Source organism: Culicoides brevitarsis, chromosome 1 (genome assembly GCF_036172545.1).
Source record: "Culicoides brevitarsis isolate CSIRO-B50_1 chromosome 1, AGI_CSIRO_Cbre_v1, whole genome shotgun sequence".
Taxonomy (NCBI): domain Eukaryota; kingdom Metazoa; phylum Arthropoda; class Insecta; order Diptera; family Ceratopogonidae; genus Culicoides; species Culicoides brevitarsis.
The window spans coordinates 18387407-18411851 of record NC_087085.1 but is presented as its reverse complement, the minus strand read 5'-3'; the positions used below and the strand labels follow the sequence as shown (position 1 = coordinate 18411851).

Genomic DNA, 24445 nt, shown 5'->3' with positions numbered 1-24445 from the left:
ATGAAACTTATCGACAAAGCCAAAAATGATCTGCTCCCGGAATACTTGACGGAAAGATTAACAAAAGTGAGCGAAGGTCCTTCGAAGAATAAAAGATTTTAGATTGCCAAACTATCTGACGAGTAGATCCCTTTTGACTGACTCAATAGAATTTATAGAAAACTTGAAAATGTATGTGAAATCCGATGGAATTTTACGACGTCGTCGCACTATTTAAGCGCTTCAAACTTTTTTGTTTTGTTTTGTAACTTACAGAGTGACAAAAAAAATGACCATAGAATACCAAAACACTGATTGCATTTTTAAAGCTGATTGGACAACATCATTTAAAAAAGAGGCGTTTTAAAATTAAATGAACGATAAATCTACCCACCCAACTAACACATAAATCACGCCAGTAGTAAAAGCATTAATTAATGTCTTTTGTACCTTCTACTACCAACTTTATATTCTACATTAAAGCGATAGTTGATCATCGATATTAACTAAACGTTGATTGATCTTCCTTATAAGTCAATAAGAACAGGTTGTTACTTTTTTTCGTGTAATCGAAACCAATCTTGTAAATCTTTTTGAAAGTAAAGAAGAAAGTCCCTTTTAATTTCATTCTTACCATAAATCATGACTTACAATTTTCTCTTCTTGCTCATGAATTAAAAAAGTACTTGATATTCCAATCAACGAAAAACACGAAACCTTCTCCCTTGACGTAGACCGATCGCTTGAAGAACATGATCAGAACAAAAAGAGTAAACAAACAATATTTATGAATGAAACATGACACGACCATACATAATGCGATTATCAACCGGACTCTCTTTCTCTCTGATTCTTCTTTAAATATACGATTTTTTTTTCTTGTCACATATCTCTTCGAACACGAACGAAAGTGCATTCATATACAAAAGAAACTTCTCTCACTCGTCCATCTATTGTCGTCAGTCTCGGTGAAGCGGTCAAGGTAGAAAGACGTGAAAAATTTAACTCTTGAAAAATTAACAAAGAATTTGAAGGAATTTTTAAAGTAATGTAAAAAAAATATTAAAAGCTCTTAGAAAATGAGGTTCATCCAAATATTTGCCGTGACGCTATTCATTAGCGTAATTCAAGCACGTCCTAATCAAAATTTTGACAGTAATTTGCGTATTAAAATCATTCGATTGCAAGACGATTCGAATGAAGAACTGCTCAAATATGCCGTCAAAGACGAAGGAGCTAAGTGTGGATATGATGTAAGTTAGAGTATCTCCATTTAAAGTGCTTTTAATGTGATTTTCGTGATTTTTTTAAATTCACATAAAAAAATTAACTGATAAATTTTAATGAATGAACCAGAATACGGCGATCCAGTTATAAGAAAAAAAAAAGAAAAATTATTTAAGCTTCTCAAAAATCTCTCGTTTGTAAGTGAACGATGATTATTTTATTATCATTACCGGTAAATAAAAATAACTCGCTAATCTTCGGACTAATGGAATGAATAAGTGGAAAAAAAAGTTTATAAATAAAAGCAGTTATGATAATAATAAAATTTACAGTACAAATAGTGAAGAAAAATTACTCTATTGTTATAAAGGTTCTCAATATTAAATCAAAATTCGGTTGTCAAGGTGCCCTTTTCTAACATTTTTTATAAATTACTTCAAAATTTATTACATAAAATCCTCATTCAAGCAATTATTCGGTCATTCCACTCTCTAATCACGTAAATGATGAAAATAAAATAAATTCGATTAATAGCAAACATCAACAAATTTTTGTTTACAGTCTTGCCCAAAGCCGCAGAAAAATAAGCTGAATGTACATCTTGTCCCGCACACCCATGACGACGTTGGTTGGCTCAAAACCGTCGATCAGTACTACTACGGAAGTCGCAGTGGCATCCAAAAAGCTGGCGTTCAGTATATTTTGGATTCTGTGGTACAAGCTCTCTTAAATGATCCCGCAAAGAAGTTTATTTATGTCGAATCTGCCTTTTTCTTCAAATGGTATGACGAACAAACTCCCGAACTGCAAGAAAAAGTAAAAATGCTCGTGAACGAAGGACGTTTAGAGTTCATCGGAGGTGTAAGTTTTTAATAAAAAATTTTAAAAATTGCGTATTTTTCTATTTTTTTATCATAAAAGGCTTGGAGCATGAATGACGAAGCCGACACACATTACAACAGTGTCGTTGATCAATTCACCTGGGGATTACGAAGATTGAATGATACCTTTGGGGAATGCGGCAGACCAAAAGTCGGTTGGCAAATCGATCCCTTTGGACATTCGCGTGAACAAGCATCGATGTTTGCTCAAATGGGTTACGATGGTTTGTTTTTCGGACGATTGGATTGGCAGGACAAGCAAAATCGCTTGAAAACTCAAACCGCGGAGATGATTTGGCATGGAAGTGCGAATTTGGGAGAAAGTAGCGATTTGTTCACTGGAGTGTTGTTTAATAATTATGGACCTCCGCCAGGTTTTTGTTGGGATGTGTTGTGTGATGATGAGCCAATTAATGATGATAGGTTCAGCCCGGATTATAATGTGCAACAAAGGGTAAGGAAAAATATTTTTTTTTTATATATTTTTGATCGCTCAAAATTTAATTTTAATTTTTTGTCCTTTTTGTCCAAATCTGAATGAGGCAAAATAATTTTTTTTCCCAATTTTCCAAGTCTGAAATCTTAAAATTTTTAAAAATATTTTTTTTAAATCCCGGGCAAAATAAATAAGAATATTTATTTGTTAAAAATATTTATCACGAAATTTCTGAAGGATTTTTTTCGGAATTTTTTGATAGTTATTCTCATGATTTTTTTTTTAATTTTTATAAATTTTATTTTAATTTTTTTTTTTTTTTTTTATTTTTTATCACTTGATTTTTTTTTTATTTATTATTTTATTATTCCTTTTTTTTTTTTAACTTGATTTTATTTATTTATTTTTTTTTAAGTTTAAAAAATTAAAAATTTTTATTTACAAATTTTTTGACATAAAATTTAAAAAATTTTTTTAAAAATTATAAAAAATTTTCAATTAATTTTGAAAATTGAAAAAATTAAAAATTATTTTTTTTATTTTATTTTTTCTTTTGTATTAAAAAATTAAATATTTAAAATTTTTTTGTCCAAAAAATTCAAAATTTTTCCCTTCTCCTCGATATTCTTTATTTTTTTATTTTTCCCCCCCCCTCGAAATTCAAATCAAAATTTTGTATTAAAAAAATAATTATAATAAATAAATATTTGTGGGACAAAAAATTTTTAATTAAATTAAAAGCGATCTTAAATATTAAATTCTAAAAAAAATATGAAGGTGGATGAATTTTTCGCATTTGTTGAGCAACAAGCGAAACATTACCGCACTAATAATATCATCATGACAATGGGAGGTGACTTTACTTACATGGATGCCAATGTCTATTATAAAAATTTGGACAAATTAATAAGGTAAGACAAAAAATTACAATTTTTCGCATGATTTTTCATTCACACATTGGCATCCGGGAGAAGTAAATGTCCATCGCTCATGAGTTTATGACTAAAAATCAACTAAAATCTATAATTTTATTAAAAGATTGATGAATTTTTCGCGTATGTGAATGTCATGGCGGTTATGTATCGTTCTAACAACGTTCTCGTAACGATGGGCGAGGACTTTAACTACCAGGATGCCAATATGTGGTACAAAAATATGGACAAACTCATAAAGTATGTCTATTTTTGTCATTTTTCACATAAATTTTAATAAAATTTAATATTTTTAGGTACGGCAACGAGCGTCAAAAGAACAATTCCGACATAAATCTCTTTTATTCGACACCTTCATGCTATTTGAAGGCATTATATGAGTCTGAACTCACCTGGCCCGAGAAATCCGACGACTTTTTCCCATATTCTTCTGATCCGCATGCCTTTTGGACGGGATATTTCACCTCACGCCCGACTGTGAAGCGATTTGAACGTGTCGGAAATCATTTTTTGCAAGTTTGTAAGCAACTTTCTTCTTTCTCGCCCGTTCCTGCGGACCATTATGATGCACATTTAACTGCTTTGCGTGAAGCGATGGGAGTGATGCAACATCATGACGCCATTACCGGCACAGAAAAGCAAAAAGTTGCCTTCGATTATGCGAGAATTTTGTATCGCGGAATGCAAGCCTGCAATGCGAATGTGAAAACGGCCTTGAATCAACTCACGACGAAAGACACGGATAAAACGAAGAAAAGTGAATTTTCGTTCAGTTCTTGCACGAGATTGAACGTCAGCATGTGCGATGTGACAGAAACGACGGAGAAATTTATTGTGACGGCATATAATCCGTTGGCGCATTCCGTCTTTGAATATATTCGAGTGCCAGTTCAAGGTGACAATTATTTGGTGCAGGATTATAGAAATGTGGAAATTAAGCATCAAGTTGTTTCGGTTCCGGATGCCGTGAAACGATTGGACTTTAGAGAAAGTAATTCGACGTATGAATTGGTGTTTTTGGCTCCGGAATTGCCTCCATTGGGTTATAAGAGTTTCTTTGTTGTAAGTTTTTTTTTAATTTTTTTTTTTTATGAGAAAAAAGGAAATTTTAACTTGAAAATTTTTTAGACTCGACTCAAGAATAAAGACTCAAATGCTTCAGAAACAAAGGAACAAGTCCAATTGAAGGATAGCTTCCCATCGACATCGGAAGAGGGACGAGTGACAATCGGAAATAAGGTAAAATATTTAATTTTTATTATTTTTTTTCGAAGGAAACCAAGAAAATATCCAAAGTTCTTTATTTAAAATTTAAAAAATGTAGTTATTAAGAAAGAATTCCAGAAAAAAATTTTGAATTTCAAAAAAAAAAAGTTGAAAAATTGAGAATTTTATTTTAAAAAATTAATTAAATTATTTTAATTTTATTTTTTAAAAAATTAAAAAAATATAATTATTTTATTTTTTTTTTTTTTTTTTTTTTGTTAAAAATTTTATTCAAAAATTAAATTAATTAATTTTTATTAAAAAAAATAGAAAATTTTATTTTTTTTTTTTTGAAAAAATTTAATTGAACGAGTACAAAAATTTAAGCAAAAACTAGAACAAAATTTTTTTTAAATTAAAATATTTTTTTTTTAATTTTTTAAATTTAAAAAAAAAATTTAAAATTTAAAATTTTTTAAAATTTTTTAAAATTTGACAATTTAAAAAATTTTCGTTTAAAAAATAAATAAAAATCAGGGTCTAAAATACTTAAAAAAACTTAATGCTTTTGCTTGAGAATAAGTGAATTAAGTCAAAATTAAAAACTTATTCAGACCAAAAATATTATTTTTTTCATAAAAAATCGTAAAATAAATTTTTATTCTTACCTTCGAGAATTATTTTAAACATAAAATATTATTTAATTTTTACTTTAAAAAATGAATTTTGGTTTTTTTATCTCTAAGCCAAAATTCAAATTTATTTTGTGTAATTCTAAAAATAAATTAATGACAAAAAACCTTTTTTACTATCCACAGTACCTCAACCTCTCCTTCGGCGAAGACGGTTTCCTCGAATCTGTGACAACGGAAGGCGTCACTCACAACCTCACTCAATACTTTGTCTGGTATCAAGGAGCAGTCGGCAATAACATGGAATATTTGAATCGTTCCTCGGGTGCTTACATCTTCCGTCCCAACAACACGGAGCAACTTGTCTCCAAAAAGGCAGAACTCCAAGTCGTTCGCGGTTTGCATGTCGAGGAAGTTCGTCAAGTGTTCAACGACTGGGTGAGTCAAGTCGTTCGCGTTTATCGCGAAGAAAATTTCGTCGAATTCGAATGGATGATCGGAGGAATCCCCACGGACGACGGTCTTGGCAAGGAAGTTGTTTCACGTTTTTATAGTTCCGTCCAAAGCAACGGAACATTTTTCACTGATTCAAATGGGCGCGAAATGCTTCGCCGCGAAAGGAATCATCGTGACACATGGAAAGTCATGTTGGAGGAGAAAATTGCGGGAAATTATTATCCAGTTACGACAAGACTTGCGATTGAGGATGAAGAGACACGATTTGCAATGTTGACGGATCGCGCGCAAGGAGGCACGAGTTTGTTCGATGGATCATTGGAATTAATGGTAAAAAATTTAAGAAAAATGTTAAGAAATTTTTTTTAAAAAATAATTTTTTTAGGTACATCGTCGCTTACTTCACGATGACGCATTTGGAGTTGCTGAGGCTCTCAACGAAAAAGGAGTTGATGGCAAAGGACTTGTAGCTCGTGGCAAACATTGGCTCGTAATTGGCAAGAAATCAACACCAAGCCCAACAATTTACGCTCGTGAACGTTTCTTGCAAAACCAGAAATTGCTCCCGAATTGGCTTTTCTTCAGCGATGCCAGCAAATTCGAATATGGTGACTGGATGAAATCCTATTCCAACATCGTAAGTAACTAAAATCTCCGATAAATTTCAATTAATTTGATTTTTTTAGTACTCCGCACTATCTGTGTCCCTTCCAATGAACATCCACTTGCTCACTTTCGAGCCATGGCGTCGTGATAAATTGAACGGCGACTCGTATTTGCTCCGTTTCGAACATCTGTTGGAAAAAGATGAAGATCCCGAGTACTCAAAGCCCGTTACGTTCAACCTCCAAGACGTTTTCCGTGGTTTTGACATCGCCGAGTTGAAAGAAACCACCTTGGCTGGCAATCAATGGCTCGCAGACGCAAAACGATTCAAATTCACGCCAGATCCAAAGGAAATTCGCTTCGATAATGTTAATCAACGATACGATTATCGCATTAATCCGTACCAAAAAGCGACAAGTGATAACGAAGTTGATCCGGAGCGCGATACGGAAGAACTTAGTTTCAGAAAATACGGGTTGGATTACGAAATCACGTTGAAACCCATGCAAATTAGAACATTTGTGATGCAAATGAACCCAGAGTTGTACGATCATTAAAACTAACATGCATTTATCTGATTTTTTGCTATAAAATAATAATATTTTTTAAAAATAAACTTAATTTACTGATAAAATTTTGTCGTTATCGCTCATCGGTGCTGCGACCTTGAATCCACGGTGGCAAATATTTCTCAATGTCTTTATCGGGGCAAAAGTGTTTGTACAGGAGGATCGTCATCAGGGTAATTACGATTAAAGTGAGGACGATGATAACACCTACGAAGATCCTTTCTCGTGACGAGAGTGTTGTGCAAGTCCAATATTGCTCACGAACGGGATATCTAAAAAATTAAATTAATTTCCAAAAAATAAAAAAAAGTCGTTAGAAATTTTTTTCACTTTTTGTCCTTTAAAAATTAAAAATCTATGAAAAAAATCAGATTTTTTGGTTTTTTATAATTAATTTTTCAAAAAAAAAAAAAATAAATAAGAAAATTAATTTTTAAAAATTTGTGTTAGAATAAAAAAAGTCAACAACAACACCTCCAAATGACAAGAATATGTTTTAGCCTGCTTGACCTCATGGTTTCAATTTTGAAACATGAAATGAGAAATTGAATTGTATATTTAGCTCATATGATTCAAATAAAGCAAGGGAGAAGAAGAAGTGCTAGAATTAATTTATAAGGCGAATAAATTTAATATATCCATTTTTTGTCACCTCCCCCCTCCGATTTTGTTGAAAAAATTCAGGGGGAAAAATAAAAATTTAATATAAAATACAAATATTTTTGACACTTTTTGGAATTTTTATATTAAAAAATCATGAAAAAGTAATGTTTATGGTAAAATCATACAAAAAACCAAAGAAATTCGCTTAATTAAGACATTTTCTTTTGAAATATTGAAAAACATTTTTTTGAAAGTCACGTGACCAAATTTACTTTTTTCAAAAAAAATTTTTTTTCGGAGATTTTGTTTGATTTTCCTTTTCTTTTAAGTTTAAATTTTAAAATTATATTATTTAATTATATAAATGTTAAGAATCATCGCTTTACGTCTAAAAACGTTAAAAATTACAAACAAAAAATTCAAAAATATTTATTTTTTTATTTACCCCCCCCCCCCCTCGAGAAAATCCTCATGGGACAAAAAATGAAAATATTAAATTTATTCGCCTAAGTATTTAAAAATTAATTTTCTTCTCTAAAAAAAAAAATTTACCTGATAGGGAAAATTATTGAAATTTTTTTAAACATTTTTTGAATTGATTTTAGAACTTTTCAAAAATTGACTTTCAAAAATTTTAAAAACAAATTCAGTAAAAAAAATTTTAAGTTATTTTTTTAAAAAAAAGAAAATTCAAATTAAAATAGAAATTTTGATTCAAAAAAATTCAAGAAAAATTTTGAACATATTTTTTAAAAAAATATGAAAAAAATTCTTAAAGATGTTATTTTTTATGAAATTTAAATTTTTTTTCTTCTATTTTAAATAAAAAAAAAAATAATTCAGTAATATTTTATGAAGAAGTACCTCAAAAAAATTTTTTTGAGTGCTCCATTAAAAAGAATTTTTTTTTTAATTTTTAAAATATTTTTTAGGACAAAAAGTTTAAAATAAATTCAAAATGGCTAAAATTCTGAAAAATTCTCACTTCAAAGTTCCATTTTGTCCTTTATTTGTGAAATCCGGTTCATCGAGATATCCAGGATTAGCAAATCCATTAACGGTAACCATATTTGTCATTTCACTTTTTTGTTTTTCCTTTTCAGAAACGACACTAAAAAAGCTCGACGCACTCGCACTCCGCTTATGAGCATTCTCCAGCCATGATTTTTTCACAAAATCCTCGTGACGAACACTTTGTGGCGTAAGAAACACATCGGCACTCAACGTTGACTGACTAACGATCGAAATTGTCCGCCGATGTGAAACCACTGCATTTTGCTGTCCTCCCGACTCCAATGTCGCAACGTACGTCACATTTTGTGGCGGCGCAATTGTATTTTGCTCATCTTGCGAATTTTGAGCCATTTTTTTAATCGTCACTCAAAAAACCCGCAATCAACACTGATTCACGGTTCGACATCAAAATCAGCAATTACTGTTCCATTTCTTATCACGCAGCTGGGCGCGTGTTTTATTGATAAGATTGGTGTTATCGCTGCTCTTTCGAGTCTTGAACGGGAATCACTTTTGCGAATCACCATTCAGTCAAACAAAGACTTTTGGCGCAACAAAACGCATTTTTTTTTATATTCAACGCTTATCGAAGCCACGAAATCTTGTCATATCGCCAAAGATAAGGGGACACAAAATTCACTGATAACACTGATAAGCGACCAATGTAACAATTTATTTCAACAAATCAAACAATTTTTTGCATTCTAGTGCGCCAGTGATGTTTTTCTTGAAGCCCTTGACCCATTTTTCGCAGTTTCGGTGCCACCGTTCGATGTTTTCGTACCGTCCAATGTCCTTTTGTCCGATAACGCAAAAGTTCGCGATGCTTGCTTGTAATACCAAGTCCGCCAAGGTCAAATGGGGACCAGCTGCCCATTTATCTCGTGCCAATAAGGTGTCTAGATGCTCCAACGCGCGTTCCATTTGACTGAGTTTCTCAAAAGAACCCGGCTTGCCTTCGAAAACTTGCGGATACCAAAAATCCTTGAAACTTTTTTTGAGAATTGTTTCGTCGAAGAAGAGTATTTCGTTGATGCGCGCTTTGAAAAGCGGATCTGCCGGATATAAATCACAATTTTGACTGTCGTACTTCTCAGCCAAGTAGATAATGATCGCTTTTGTCTCCCACAACGCCTGTCCGATTGTGTGATCGTAAAAAGTTGGCGGGAGCTCTTGTGGCTTGTACCGCAAAAATTGCGCTTTAAAATTATCGCCCAGTGACATGCTATTTTTGTGGGTCATTACTTCGACATTTAACTGGTCCGCCGTGAGAATCACCTCTCGGTACTCGGCCGACTCAAAAATGTAGTAAAATTTGAGGGACATGCCTCAAGTTCAAGTTCAAGAACGATACTGGAAATTATCTTCAATATTTTTTTTTTTGTGTTAAGGGCAATCTTATCTTTGTTCCATTCTGGGGATAGATTACGCGGAAAATTAGTTAATTTTTTTTTTTGGCACAGAGACGTGTCATCGGTCAATTTCAGCTGTTAAGCTCCGAAATTCAGTCGGTAAAATGTCAACAATTCCAGTAAATGACAAAAAAAATGGAATGAATTCAGCCGGCATTTCGTGTTTACCGCATTAAAAAAGCAGCAACAACAACTTGCTCGTCATGAAATTCATTATCAGAGCTTCGGGCACGATGCGCATCGTCTTTATTCGGTTTTTCACACGAAATCATCATGAACGATCGCCGCATCGCAACCTATAAAAACCACACGCAACAGAGTGAACGACTTTAGTTTTTCTAAAACTCTGAAACTGTTTAAACACAGAAGAACAAAAAACGTGTGAAGTGAAATAATATCAGAACAGGTAAGGGAACACGACCACTTGTGAATCGATAAAAATGAATTTTTTAAGTGAAAAATTTAAAATTAAAAAAATATTTAAAAATTAATGGAAACCAAAAAACTGATGAACAAAAAAAAATAAAAAATAATAAATTAAATAAAAAAAATAATTAAAAAAATAAAATTTAACAAGAAAATTACATAATCGATAAAAAAAAAGTGATCAATCGAATCTAAAAAATTTAAGTGAGTCCATTTATGGTGACACTCAAAAAAAAATTAAAAAAAAAATAATTTTTTGAAAATGGTTTCCTTTTCCAAGAATTCAAGAATAACGAACATAATTTAAGTTAAATTAAATTAGTGTGAAATCGGATGATCAGACATAAATGATTAAAAACCGGATACAGACATTTTTTTCATGTGTGAGATCTAACAGACAATTTCGTTATGTTCTTGGGTCCGTTGACATCAACATACAAGCATAGTTGGCTGGAGATTCTGGAATGGACTTGATCGATTTTTTTTCTTTTAATTTTTTTGTGTCATTTTAACTTAACTTTAAAGTTATGTCATTATGTGCAGAAGTCAATGTCAGGCTTCTTGAATTTAGGACAACATAATGAGATATTTAGAATTCTGGATCAAATTTCGTTTGTGGTTGAATGTGGGTTGAGGTTGGGTCGTGACACTTGTGTGGTCTCTTTTGCTAATTTTATTTAAATTTTTTTTTAATTAATTTTTTTTTATTAAATAATTTTTTTAATTTAAACTAATTTAATTAAAATTTATTTTATTATTTTTTTTTAAATTTTTTCTTATCACTTTTTTGATAAATAATTTTAAAATAATTAATTATATAATAAATATTTAATTTATCATCGCCATGTGGGTCAATGGTCGCTACATTAATGACTCAATTATCGATGATTGATTTATTTTTAAACAAATCGTTTTAGTTTTATTTTTACGACAACAATCAATCGCGACTCTTTCGTTCATTAATTTTATTTTATTACATATATCTCGATCACATTAAAAATATCTCACAAATGTTGTTTTTGTTGCAAATGTGGATCAATTGCGTATCGACGAGCATTAAAACAACATACGATGCGAGATTACAATAAACACGAAAAAAAAACTCACAGACAACAATTCAAATTATTTGGTTCATTGAGTTGAATGAATTTTTTTTTCTGCAATGCAATTTTGTGTCAAATGCGAATGCAAGAAGTGCAATTGATGCGAAACTAAAAAAATGGCACCCACCTAGGTTTTTGTCTCACAGATTGATTCATATTTTTTTTTAATGTGATGGTTCATTAATTATTTATGCGAAAATGTCAATTTTTAAAAAAATTCTTAAACAGAAAATTTTTCTAGAAATTTCTTGCTACCAGTTTCGTAACTTTATGATGTTTGTTCAATTTACTGATTAAAGATACGTTAACCTGGAAAAAAATAAACAAACTTTGCGATAAGATATGGAAATCCTCTCAACAACATTGAGAAAACAATGTATGCAGTCATCGTACGAAAGTTGCTGTTCATGATGACTTGCGAAAAGTCTCAAGTTTGAAATATCAAATAAATGCGAGTCCATTAATGAAATTAAAATCATCATGAAAATTAAATTAGTTTAAAATAATGATTGATGATATAAGTGTTATGATTCATCTAAATATTTCGCAAGACAAGAAGAATTTAAATTAAGGTTAAAAAAATGTCAGTATTGCGAAATTTGGCAAAATTCTTAAAAATTTGATCATTAAGGCTAAAATGATAAAAAAAAGTTTTTCGGTTTACACCTACTTATTCATTTTTTTAAAATAATTTTCTGAAAAAATATCGAATTTGCAAAAAATGTAAATTTTAAATGTAAGAAATGTTCAAAATTTTTTAAGGAACTTTAATCGAATATTTAAAGTTAAAGAAAATGATCAACTTTTCGTATGTTTTTGGCAAATATTTTTTTAAATTTAAAAATTTCCTTAAAAATATTTCCTTGAGAAAATTGTTCAAATTTGTTTATCTTTTTCATTATTTTAAAATTTAGCAATAAAAAATTCAAATTTTTTGAAATTCTTGTACTTTTTTAACTGTAGAGTATTTTAAAATAATTAATTTAATTTAATTTCAATAATTAATTCAAGTTAAATACTTGATATTCCTCCTTCTTCGAAAGCCAAAATTATTAGCCAAAATTTTTTTTTATTTTTGTACCGGCCTTATCTCTTTTATTTTTAAATTTTTTCATGAATTTTTTAGGCAGAGGTGGATACTTAAAATTTAAAAAGGCAAAATATTGATTTATTGATTTTTTTCTATTTTTACTTACTTACTGCCCAAATATGTTCAAAATTTTAAATATAAATAGAAAAAAAATAAAAAAAAAATTAAGTGAAGAATTGCCAAATAAAGAATTGCAATAAAAATCACAAAAATGATAAAAAATATTTTTATTCAATTTCCTTTATTTTTTAAAATTTTCAACTTTTTTATTTAATTTTTAAAACTCATCAAAAGTCTATAACGAAAGTTCTTTTAAATTTCAAACATAAATTCATCATGTTTAAAAATCATAATTACCCAACGACCTTCAAAAAATATAAACTAGAAAAATTAAAATCAAGCTTTTAAAATGTTGTAGTTGATGTTCTCCCGACCATGTTAATGTTCTTACATCAAATTACATTCAAAAAATCATGAACATAATTGATTCTTTTTATTCCATTGTAATTCAAAAATTAAAATTCACACACATGGCTCTCATTTAAATGGACCCAACAATGACTGCGATCTCACACATGACTGATCCGATGCCGTCCTTGAACTTTTGCAAGACTGACACCTCAATTATATTTTTTTTCTTTTGAACGACCGGAAATTTAGATTTTTTTTTTCATTCTTTTGCAGCACCAACATGCCAGAATACAAAGTTTGGTATTTCAATGTTAAGGCCTTGGGTGAGCCATTGCGTTTCTTGTTGTCCTATGGCGGACTCCCCTTCGAGGATATCAGAGTCACACGTGAAGAATGGCCAGCACTAAAACCCTGTAAGTATAGAAACGAGCAAAAATACAAAGTAACAAATCTGTTCTGTACTTTTCTATTCTCTAATTACTAAGCATTAGTGTGGGTTGTGATTTTTTATAAAAAAAAAAATATTTAAAAAAAAATGCGACTTAGTAACACTTTTAAATTGTTGATTTTTTGTGAATTTAAATGTTTTTTTTTACATTGTTGCTAATTTGATCTAATTTTAATTGATTTCGTGTGATTTTTGTCACTGACGATTTTTTTTTCTTTTTCAATTCTTTTAAATTTTCAGCTTACTTTTCTCTTACGGCACTGCTTTCACTTCAAAAGTAGCTTGTTTTATTGCTTTTTCTCACAATGCTTCGCTAATGCTATCTATCTATCTTAAAAATAATGAAATAGAATGAATTCCAAAGCAAAAACCAAAAAAAAATTTCTAAACTTTTCCTTACAGCCATGCCAATGGGACAAATGCCTATTTTGGAAGTTGATGGCAAGCGTGTTCATCAATCATTGGCCATGTGCCGGTATTTAGCAAAACAAGTTGGTCTTGTTGGTGCTGATGCATGGGAAGATTTGCAAATTGACACCGTTGTCGATACCGTCAATGACTTCCGTTTGAGTAAGTTTGAAACAAGGAAAATGGCGGACATCTTGCTCTTGGAAAAGTAAATTTTTCTTTAATTTATTGAAAATAATTAAAATTAAATTATTTTAAATTTTTTAGCTCACATGGGCCGACTTCTACTTCACCGCAATCCTCGACTACTTGAACTACTTGACCAAAACTGACTTGATTGCCCAACATGATAACTTGAAGGCCGTCGTCAATCACGTTTTGGAACAAGAAAGTATTAAATCTTGGATTGAAAAGAGACCAAAAACCGAATGCTAAACAGTTTTTTTTAATTTTTTATTCAATTTTTTATAAATAATTTTCATGTCAATTCAATTAATAATTTTTTAATGTGTTTTTTTTTTTAATTTTCTGCAATTTTTTAATTACAACAACAACAACAGTTACACTAAATACCTTTTTTACACACAAGTTTTATATTTTAATTAACTACAATTTATTAAGAGTTCATCAGTTACACACAATAGGATTAAAATTGTACTCACTCGAGATGTTAGGAATTAAGAATTAATGGCACATATTTTTTTCAATATTATAATGGAACAAAAAAAATAATAATAAACCAATTAGCTACCCCTGATTGAAAAAAAGACAAAAAGGACACGTTTTTTGAATTCTTTTCTAGCCCCTGCAACCGGACTTTGAGTGGTTTTGGCCCTCCTTCTCTGTCACTTCTCCGGATTGATTGGTATGATGCATGTTTTGTCGTATTTTTGTCCGTTTTTGTCAAAAAAAAACTAATTTTTCGGGGTAAGATTCGTCAATCAGCAATGAAATAAGCTACTTCTGATGATGACAGACTGCTGGCGGTGCTCAACGAAATTTTTTTAAGAATTTTTTTTTCACACATGATTTATATTTTTAGTCAAGGAAAAGAACAAAATATCCAAATAAATTTTTCTTTTCCAGCAATGCCAATGGGACAAATGCCCTGTCTTGAAGTTGATGGCCGAAGGGTACATCAAAGTCTTGCCATGTGCCGTTACGTTGCCAAACAAATTAATTTAGCTGGTAATGATGCGATCGAAGATTTACAAATTGACTCAATTGTCGATACAATTAACGATTTTCGCTTGAGTGAGTATCTTTCTCACATAATTTTACTTATTTTTTATTTAAAAAATAATTTTTTTTTGACAGAGGTTGCCATCGTAGCTTATGAGCCTGATGATGTTGTCAAAGAGAAGAAACTCATTACATTGAATAATGAAGTGATTCCCTTCTACTTGAGCAAATTGAATGTGATTGCTAAGGAAAATAACGATCATTTGGCATTGGGACGAGTAAGTCACCGATTTTCCTGAAAAAAAAAAATTTTTTTCAAAATAAATTTTTTTCACAGGCAACATGGGCCGACGTTTATTTCGCCGGAATTTTAGACTACCTCAACTACTTGACCAAGAAGGATTTACTCAGTGACTACGAGCACTTGAGAAATGTCGTTACTGGCGTATTGGGAAATGAAAATGTCGCCGCTTACATTAGGAAACGTCCAATTACTGAAGTTTAAACATTTTTTACAAAAAAAATACTTAAGAACACTTGCAACATCTACAATAATAACAACAACGATTTTTATTTTGAAATAAAAAAAAGCTTAATGGTGAACTGCTGTCCGATTCACTTTTTTGATGAAGAAATTTTATGAGAAACTGGGCTTTTTTAAAAATGAAAACAATGAATAATTATTAAGTATCACGAACTGCTTACTGAGTTGACTTATTCTATATCTTCTACTAACAAAACGAACGTTTTTCATACTTTTTATAACAATTAGCAAAAATAAAGTTCATTTTCCTCAAATTTTCAATGTAAAAAAATTTTTTAAGATAAAAAAATATATTAATTTCTCGAACTATTTTATGCATTTTCTATTCTTTTCTTTTAATTTTTCAAATTTGTCTAAGAGAAGCTACCATAACTATTTACCTCTAATAATTTCTTTTGCCTGTAAGTTGGTCAAAAAAATTTTTTTCAATGAATATTTTATAATTTTTAAAATTTTTAAAATATTTTTTACTTTTAAAAATAAAAAAAAAAATCATTTAAAATTCTTTTTATCATAGATATGAAAAAAAAAATTAAAATTATTTTTAAATTTTTTAAAATTAAAATTCTTCAAAATAAAAAATTTAAAAAAAAAATTTTTAATTTGAAAATAAAAATTTAAAAAAAAATTAAATAAATTCAACTAAAAAATTTACTTCGTTTTTTGTATAATTTTTAAAATTTATTTTGTTTTTTGTAGAATTTATTCAAAAATTTTCAGAACTGTTCCCATTTAATATTTATTTTTTAAAATTTTTCCTCTTGAATCTTTTGACTAAATAAAAATGTCAAATTTTGGTTACGACTTATAATTTTTTGTATAGTTTTGATGCCAAAAATTTTCTTTTTCTTGCTATTTTTTTTTTTTTTTTTTTTGAAGAAGAAGAAGAGTGACAAAAATTGAATTAGATAAATTTAGAGGCCTAAGAACAAAAATTTTCTTACATTTAAAAATTTCAAACAAAAAAAATTAAATTTTCGTCAAATTTTCAAAGTAAAAAATTTATTCTGCTAAAAATAAATGCTTCTTCTGTCTTTTTTCCCGTTACCCCTCTTATTAATTTTTATGACTCCACTTGGGCTTTCTCTTCTCCACAAAGCTCTGAATGCCCTCTGCCCCGTCTTTCATCTTCAAATTCGACACCATCGTTTGCGCGCCCAAGTCATACGCGGTTTTCACGTCAAAATTCAACTGCGCATAAAAGAATTTCTTTCCCAATTCAACCACAGATCGACTTTTGTGCTTAATTGCTTCACAAATCTCCTCAACTCTCGCATCCAGCTCTTCCTTTGGCACAACATCCGTCACTAATCCACTGTTTTTGGCTTCTTTCGCATCAATCGGCAGTCCCGTTAGCAACATGTAACTCGCTTGCATACGTGGCACTGCCCGAGCCAAGGCAATTCCCGGTGTCGAACAGAAAATCCCGAAATTCGCACCAGGCGTCGAGAATTTGCTGCGTTCCGAACAGACAACAATGTCACAAGTTGCTACAAGTTGACATCCAGCTGCCGTTGCGAGACCATCGACTTTGGCGATTATTGGCACCGGTGAATTCATTATGGCGAGCATTAAATCCGCACAACGTGTAAAAACTGCTTTGTGATGTTCTGGTCCGGATTCTTTGGTAAGTTCTTTCAAGTTGTGACCGGCGGAAAAGACATTTCCCGTGGATGAGAGAACGATGGCACGTAAAGTTTCGTTGTTTTCGTCACGAGTGATGTCGGAGATGAGATTGTTCATCATTTGGAGCGAAAGGGAGTTTCTGTGGAGGTAATTTATTTTCAAATCAAAACTAAATTTGATAGAAAATGAGGTAAATTTTACTTGGTTTTCTCGTTATTGAGTCTAATTTCACGAATTCCATCTTTTTCCGTCACTTGAGTAAATGCTGAACAATTTCTTGTGGACTGAAAATAATTTTTAGCTTTTAAAAAAAATTCAAAATATTTAAAATTTAAATAAAATTTACAATTAAGACAAGTCTTGGACTCGTAATTGCACTTTTTATCACTCTGGCAAACATTTTTACAATTAAATTTAATGAAATTTCTCGAAAAACACCGGCTAATATCAAAAAATAAACATGCAACAGATGATTTCCAAGGTCACAGTTCATTTTTTGTTCATTTTTGTTCATTTTAAAATTATTTTTTTTACACTGGGATTTTGTCGGAAATTTATTTTTGCAACTAGGGTTGAGTTATTTGAGCGGTATGAGTGACCGTGAGTTGCCATGAGTGACCAAATCTGAGTGAAAATTCAATTTAAAAAAACGTTTGAATGGTTTTAAATTCATTGACCGTTAAAATTTAATTTTTTTAAACATTTTTATTATTACTTTAAATTAAGAATTTCTTTACACCTACTTAATTTTTTTTTAAATTTTCAAAAATTTCAATATGTGTGCTTCTTTTTATAAATTTAATGAAAAATTTATTTTTAATAATTTTAATATTGAAATTAAATGTAACAAAATTCATTGAAAATGCATGTAGTAAAATCTGTGTATTTTTTTTTCAATATTATCAATTAAAAAATATTAATTTTTGACAAAATGACTCAATTTTGATTCATTTAAGATTTTTTTTTTGTAAGTTTTTTTAAATTTTTTTTATGCTAAAATAAAGTTTTTAAAAACATAAAATATTTGTTTGAGTTTCTTTTAAATTTCAACATTAATTATTATTTTTTTTTATTTTTATTAAAAATAAAATTTATTTAAAATAAAAATTATTTCGTTAAACTAAAATTTAAACTATTTTTTAGTTTATTTTTATTTAAATTTTTTTATTATTTTTAAATTAAAAATTAACTAATTTTTTAAAAAAATTTATTATAAATTTATTTAATTATCTTAAAAATAATTGTAATTGGCATTCAATAAAATAAAATAAAAACTAGGAAGCAATCATTGATGCTCGTTATTCAATGACATCTCACAATTATCACCACTTTACCAAATAAGCAAGTAACTACAACGAATTATCTAACAAAGTAAGTACAAAATGCATCTCCTTACAAAAATCTCGCAATTCTGCCGTTGCGTGATAAATTTTTAAAAATACTTCTTTATACCGTTTTACTACTTACAGAAATAATTTCAAGACATTTATCAATGAATGAATAGCCAGTGGCACTTAATAACAATTTTTATTAAACTTTTTTTATATAAAAAAAAACTATCCGCGATTCGCAACAGCTGTAGAAATAAATTGCTCATGTTTTATGTCGTGTTATCTAGAGGTACTTTATTTATGATCAGCAACACTTTTTGCATTTCTTCGTACAGTTTTCATCTCTTTCGTGGTAGCTTACGTTACAAAGACTGGAAAAATCCAAGGCGTTCCATAAATTCTGGTTTATTATTAATTTTTATTAATTACCACGACGACCACCCGTTGAGATGAGCGACAATCTTTTGTGATATCTATGCAAAATTTGCGCACAGAAAATCTTGCCATCAAGATAGAAACAATAATAATTGAACATCTGACTTGCGACAAGTCGGTTAAGCAATTATACGATTTATTTGTGAGTAGGTTGAATCATGCCGAATAAAAAAAATCGTTAATCAATGATGATGACGTTATTATACTACAAGCAGTCTGTCTGAGTATGTGTGTGTCATATCACATCAAGATCAGAACGAATTCCGTCTAGTTTAGTGTTTAATAGCTGCAATTTGTGAATGAATGATCATTTTTTGTGTGTCTCTAACGCCGCTGCCTTTGTATATGTCTCAGCCCACGACGAGTGGAGTTTTGTATTGTATTGCCATAGTTACATCGTCGTGCGTACACATATTGTTATTATTTTTTATCGCATTTCAAAATTTAATTCGAAAAAATGCAGTTTTATGTCCTTCCGAAATGTCTGTCCGTTTGCCCGTCATGTCATTAAAATTTGCCTTTGCTAATTCAAGACACAGCGTCATCTATTCATATAAAAAAAAGAAATCGATTAATTGATGAAAATTTAAAATTTTTAAAAGAAGTCTCGTAGAAAATTAAAACTCTTGGAAAATCTCGGAAAAAATTGGGAAATTTGAGGAAAATTTAAATTGAATTTTAAAAAAACTCGTAAAGGTATAAAATTGAAAATTTAAAAACATTTAAAGAGTCTCGTGAAGAACATTAATTTTTTTTTTAACTTTGGGTAAACCCAGAAAACTTTTAGAAATACGGAAAAATTATGAAAACTTTGGGAAAATTCGTGGAAAATTCATGAAAAATTTCGGAAAAACTCGTAAAAAAATTTAAAAAACCCAAAAAGTTAACAAAATTCTTTTGAGAAACATGAAAAGGAAAATTCGTTGAAAAAAACTTTCGGAAAACTCGGAAAAATTTTAAAACATCAAAAACGAGTTTCCCGAGCTACTCGTGGAAAATATAAAAAAATAATAAAATTTGCAATGTCTTTTAAACTTTAAATTAGTCTTTCGATCATAAAATGAAAAACTTGAGAAAAATCAGAAAATTAAAAAAATAAATAAAACTAAGATTCAATATTTTCAAATGTTAATACTTTTATTAACTCTCGGGAGCAAAATGAAAATTCGTTGCAATGTTCAAAAAGGGAAATTTGTAAAAAAAACTGTAAAACTCATAAAAAATAGCAAAATATTTTTTAAAAAATTTAAAACTGTAAAATTTCTTGTAAAAACATTTAAAGAAAAATTCGTCGATTAAAAAAATGAAAACTTTGAAAAAATATGGAAAATTAGTGAAAATTCGGAAAAAATGTGGAAATTTTGAAAAGCTCGGAAAAATTGAAAACACCTCAATATCTTAAAATTTAGTGAGAGAAAAAAATTATAAAAAAATATGAAAAAATTCGGAAAACTTGAAATATTTTCTGTTAAAAAGTTTCAACAATAACCAAAATTTAAAATTCAAAATTAAAAATGCGACTAAGCTTCACCGCATACTTTTCAACTTCATTTTCGGTACATGTTAGGATGGACAGCTAATCAAGTGGACACGACGTCAATTTCACACGAAACGAGCACGAAAAAACGCCCAATCTAACGCCGTTCCACAGACCTACTGCTCGTCGCGTCGTCGTCGTCGTCTTGGTATGTCAGTGTCAGTTTGTGCGCTCGCTTACACAAAACTGCTACAAAAGTTTTGTTTGTTGTATTTTTTTGTTCAGTTTTCGTGTCTACTACAGCTACACACAAATACTACGAAATACGAGCCCCATGTAACTTGTGGCACAGGTAAAAACATTAATAATGTTTATTTCTTGCCTGGCCGCGACACTGAAAACTACTCCACGACTATTTTATAGAAATATAAAAAAAATACATTCGCGCCGCGTAAATTTACTCTACACACATCGATCTATAAAGTAATACAAACTCACCTTGTGCTCTAAGTTGTAAGTTATTTTAAGTACGCGCGACAAACAAAAATTAGAAAAAAAAATTGAATTTTGTGTCAATAAGCAGTCTGTGGATTACTAGTCAGATGATTTTCTTCAATCAGTTCATTTATTTACATCCGTAACATCAAGGTGCTAAAATTTAGTGAAAAATTAAGTGGAAGATACGCGAGAAAATCGATAAAATATTGTCAGATGCATGAGTAAAGCGTCAATTTATCATCGCAATTCGCAGTGTTGTTCCAACAAATGAAGTCATATTGTACAAAATTCTACGCTACTCACACACGTAATTGCTTAAATATGTGGTCTCATAAAAAAATCTGAAATAAATAAAAAAAAATAAATAAGAAACGTGATGAAAGAAGTGCCTCTGCGAATGTTTTATCAATTTTTCATTATTTTATTTTATCAAAAATAACAAAGTTCTGTGATTTTGAGTGACTTACCGCGTTAAAAATAGAACAGGATAGCTTCGCAACCGTTTAAAATTATTAAATCGATAAGGGAAATTCTGGAAAAAATAACGTACATGCAACCACCTAAAAAAAAATAAAGGAAGAAAAATAAATAATAAAAAATCCAGAAAATAGTGAATATTACCGTTAAATCGATAAAAATTAGGATTAATGACCTACCAATCGCTACCATTAAATCCAATTACGCACAAAAGCAGTCATTGTTGATTCAATAATTTTTCACGTGCCTCCCATTTTTATTGAGAAAATTTTTTTCGTGTAATTCAGTGTGAAATTTCAAATCAAAAATTGCAACGATGGACACAACGATGGAAGAGACAGAAGCGGAAATGCAACACGAGTACATGACTCAAGCGGAGATAGATGCAGGTGAGTCGAGTTCTTTTTTTTTTTGAGAAAATTCAGGAAACGCGTAAAAAATATTTTATCGAACAAACAAAAGTTGCATGAGGAATGTTTAAAAATATTTATGGGTTCACCTATTTTTTTTTTCGATAGTTTTACGTGTCAAAGTTGTCTTAAAGTATTTTTCGGAAGTTTTCTGGAAACAAAATAAAAGTGATTTTTTCTACAAAGTTGATTATAATTTATGCAAAGTTTCGAGCGCAAACTGAATTTTTTAGCAGATTCAAATATTTGTTATCGACAATGCAAATATTTGTCTTTGTAATGCGAGTTTTGAATTTTCTTCTAATGGATAAAACTAATTTAGAGGCGCAAATATTTATTGGTAAGGGGGGAGAAATTTGTTAAAATGTTTCATGTTTTTATCAGAATTTATATTGAAATTATTTTTTATAAAATAATAAAAATTTAAAATTAAAAAAAATTAGAACAATTTTAAATTAAATTAAATTATTATTAAATAAAAAATTTTAAAATTTATTTTAATTTTGGAAATGTTCTTTAAAAATTTTAATTTTAAAAAAAAATTTTGAATTTACTTTTAAATGTTCGTGATATCATTTGATAAACTCATTAAAAAAATTCTTAAAATATTTATATTTTAATTATAAATTTGTAAATTTTCTTTTGAGATTAATTTTGAAAATATTCTTTTAAATTTTAATTCTAAAAATTTTGGAATTTATTTGATTTTTAATTATAAAAATTTAAATTTGAAATTTTTGCAAAAATTTTTTTGATTTTAATTTTTAAAGAAATTAAAAAAAAATTTTTGAATTAATTTAATAATTATTTTTTTTAAATTTAATTTAATTTTTTTTTAAAATAGTTAATTTTTTTTTTTAAATTTTATGATTTTTTTAACAAGTTTTGCTTTAAAAAATTTATTAATTTTTCAAAAAAATATTATTTTTTCAAAAAATTTCGTATTTTTTTTAATTTTTTATCTTTTATAAATAAATTAATTAGTTAATTAATTAAATAAATTTTAAAAATAAATTTTAGAAAAAAAATTTTGAAAAATAACTTGAAACATTTTTCTTAATTACTCCAACCTAAAATGATCTTTTAAAACACTTCCGAGCAAAAATATGCCACTTAACCACGAGTGATATGAGAAAAAGTCAAATGATTCTCACATAAATCCATCGAGAGCTCATTATTCTTCTATTATCATTTGAAAAACAGAAAAATTACATTTTAATTAAAAAATCATGTAAGAAGAACGATCATGTTTTCAGTGCAAGACAATTGAGTGAGAGATTGATTACTGGATAAAACGTAATAATTGTTGCATTTTAATTATATCATCACCCTTCTTACTCAATTGTTTGATCAAGCGATGTGGAAAAATATGAAAAAAAAATTTGAATGATAAATTGTTAAAGTTGCAGTTACTCGTTTGTTGTTAAGTTACACGAATATCACGATTAATTCGCAAAACTTGTGTGTTTGTGTGTGAATAAAGTTTAAAAAGTGCTTATTTGCAAGTAAAATTTTTTTATCTTCTCTCTCTCGGCGCACGTACAAATTTCTCGATTTTTATTGTTTATTTAATACAAAAAATAATATTATTAATTATATATGAGCTTTCTATCGTTTGTTATCGTATCTTTTAAGAAGTAACGAGTTATGAGTGGTCGCCGTTGTCTCTTTTGAATATTTATTATTTAAATTTTTTGTCACATGAATAATGTGAAAATGTTTAAAATTGCAAGCACATTCAGATATCCGGTACTACAGACAACTAACTCTCTTGTCTAAGCACTGGAAAAAAAATTATGACATGCAGATACTTCGAGAATTACTCGCATGAGGATACTAGACAACAAAAAAAAATTTTAATTTCATCAAAACATGCAACGAGACAAGTGTTATGAGGATTCCCCCTTGTGACTGGGAACAAAAAATAAACTGCCCCAAGCCTTTTTCTTCACAAAACTCGATTATAAATAAAATTTTTATATTTTTTGCAAGTAACCCAGCATCTCATCTCTGAACAAAAACAACTTGACATGATGTCATCACGAATTTCAATAATAAAAATTTCTTATATAGACACAAAATATGAAACCAGAATATTAAAAAGAAAAAAAAAATAAGCGATACAAGTACAACAAATTGAACTGAGAAAAAAAATCAGCAAAAAATTCTTTTTATTATCAACATTTAAAAATTTTTTAAAATAAAAACAAGTCCATTTAATGTTGTGACAAAATCAAGTTGAACGGCAATTTAATGAAGCTCGAGCCCTGTATTTTTTTTACGTCAACGACAAAAAAAAAGTTGTTTGCACCAAATATGACAATGCCGTTCAACCGTATGTGTGGGGGAGGCTGAGACATTCCATTTACCATATTGACGAAAAAAAAAACAAAAATCAAGAGACATGAGCAATAATTGGCGAATAATGATATTAATAAAATGGAATAAATGATCTCTTTTGCCTTTTTTCTTTGACTTGAACTATTTTTATTTTTATAATTTATCGCTTTTTAACGAGATTTTTTGATTAAAATCACGCACCAAAAGAAAAAAAAAGTTAACGAGACATTTTGTCATCTCAAAAAAAAAATCCGTGTAATTTTTTTATCTTGTTGCGGATCATTTT

At 29.2% G+C, this 24445-nt stretch overlaps 6 protein-coding genes across 7 annotated transcripts in view; 3 read left to right on the top strand and 3 right to left on the bottom strand.

Moving 5' to 3' along the window:
• Positions 1-982: 982 nt before the first annotated feature.
• On the top strand, positions 983-6912 carry LOC134838085 (lysosomal alpha-mannosidase-like). Of its 2 annotated transcripts, none has more exons than XM_063853537.1 (9): positions 983-1232; positions 1768-2067; positions 2128-2541; positions 3562-3695; positions 3752-4517; positions 4584-4694; positions 5480-6079; positions 6135-6386; positions 6436-6912. In XM_063853537.1, the coding sequence occupies exons 1-9, from the start codon at positions 1059-1061 to the stop codon at positions 6910-6912; spliced, it is 3228 nt and encodes a 1075-aa protein (XP_063709607.1). In that variant the 5' UTR covers positions 983-1058. The 2 variants fall into 2 exon arrangements, with proteins under 2 accessions (XP_063709607.1, XP_063709608.1); XM_063853538.1 differs by lacking the exon at positions 3562-3695 and adding an exon at positions 3301-3434.
• An 85-nt stretch (positions 6913-6997) lies between these two features.
• On the bottom strand, positions 6998-8932 carry LOC134838086 (uncharacterized). Its single transcript, XM_063853539.1, has 2 exons — positions 8513-8932; positions 6998-7196 (listed from the first exon to the last, which is right to left on the bottom strand). Exons 1-2 carry the CDS (start codon positions 8890-8892, stop codon positions 6998-7000), a joined length of 579 nt encoding a protein of 192 aa, XP_063709609.1. The 5' UTR covers positions 8893-8932.
• Positions 8933-9168: 236 nt separating this feature from the next.
• On the bottom strand, positions 9169-10059 carry LOC134838113 (glutathione S-transferase 2-like). The gene has a single exon (XM_063853574.1). It carries the CDS (start codon positions 9865-9867, stop codon positions 9214-9216), a length of 654 nt encoding a protein of 217 aa, XP_063709644.1. The 5' UTR covers positions 9868-10059; the 3' UTR covers positions 9169-9213.
• Positions 10060-10291: 232 nt separating this feature from the next.
• LOC134827312 (glutathione S-transferase) lies at positions 10292-15541 on the top strand. Its single transcript, XM_063839910.1, has 5 exons — positions 10292-10359; positions 13257-13396; positions 13834-14001; positions 15157-15299; positions 15359-15541. Exons 2-5 carry the CDS (start codon positions 13264-13266, stop codon positions 15524-15526), a joined length of 612 nt encoding a protein of 203 aa, XP_063695980.1. The 5' UTR covers positions 10292-10359; positions 13257-13263; the 3' UTR covers positions 15527-15541.
• A 980-nt stretch (positions 15542-16521) lies between these two features.
• LOC134838370 (enoyl-CoA hydratase domain-containing protein 3, mitochondrial) lies at positions 16522-17661 on the bottom strand. The gene is made up of 3 exons (XM_063853886.1): positions 17538-17661; positions 17393-17475; positions 16522-17330 (listed from the first exon to the last, which is right to left on the bottom strand). The coding sequence occupies exons 1-3, from the start codon at positions 17589-17591 to the stop codon at positions 16622-16624; spliced, it is 846 nt and encodes a 281-aa protein (XP_063709956.1). The 5' UTR covers positions 17592-17661; the 3' UTR covers positions 16522-16621.
• Positions 17662-21204: 3543 nt separating this feature from the next.
• Positions 21205-24445, top strand: part of LOC134836868 (serine/threonine-protein kinase pakD) — a 28861-nt gene continuing 25620 nt past the window's right edge. The window contains exon 1 of the mRNA XM_063852137.1: positions 21205-21798. Within this exon, the coding sequence (XP_063708207.1) occupies positions 21726-21798 (73 nt within the window). The 5' untranslated portion in view covers positions 21205-21725. The remainder of the gene's footprint in view (positions 21799-24445) is intronic.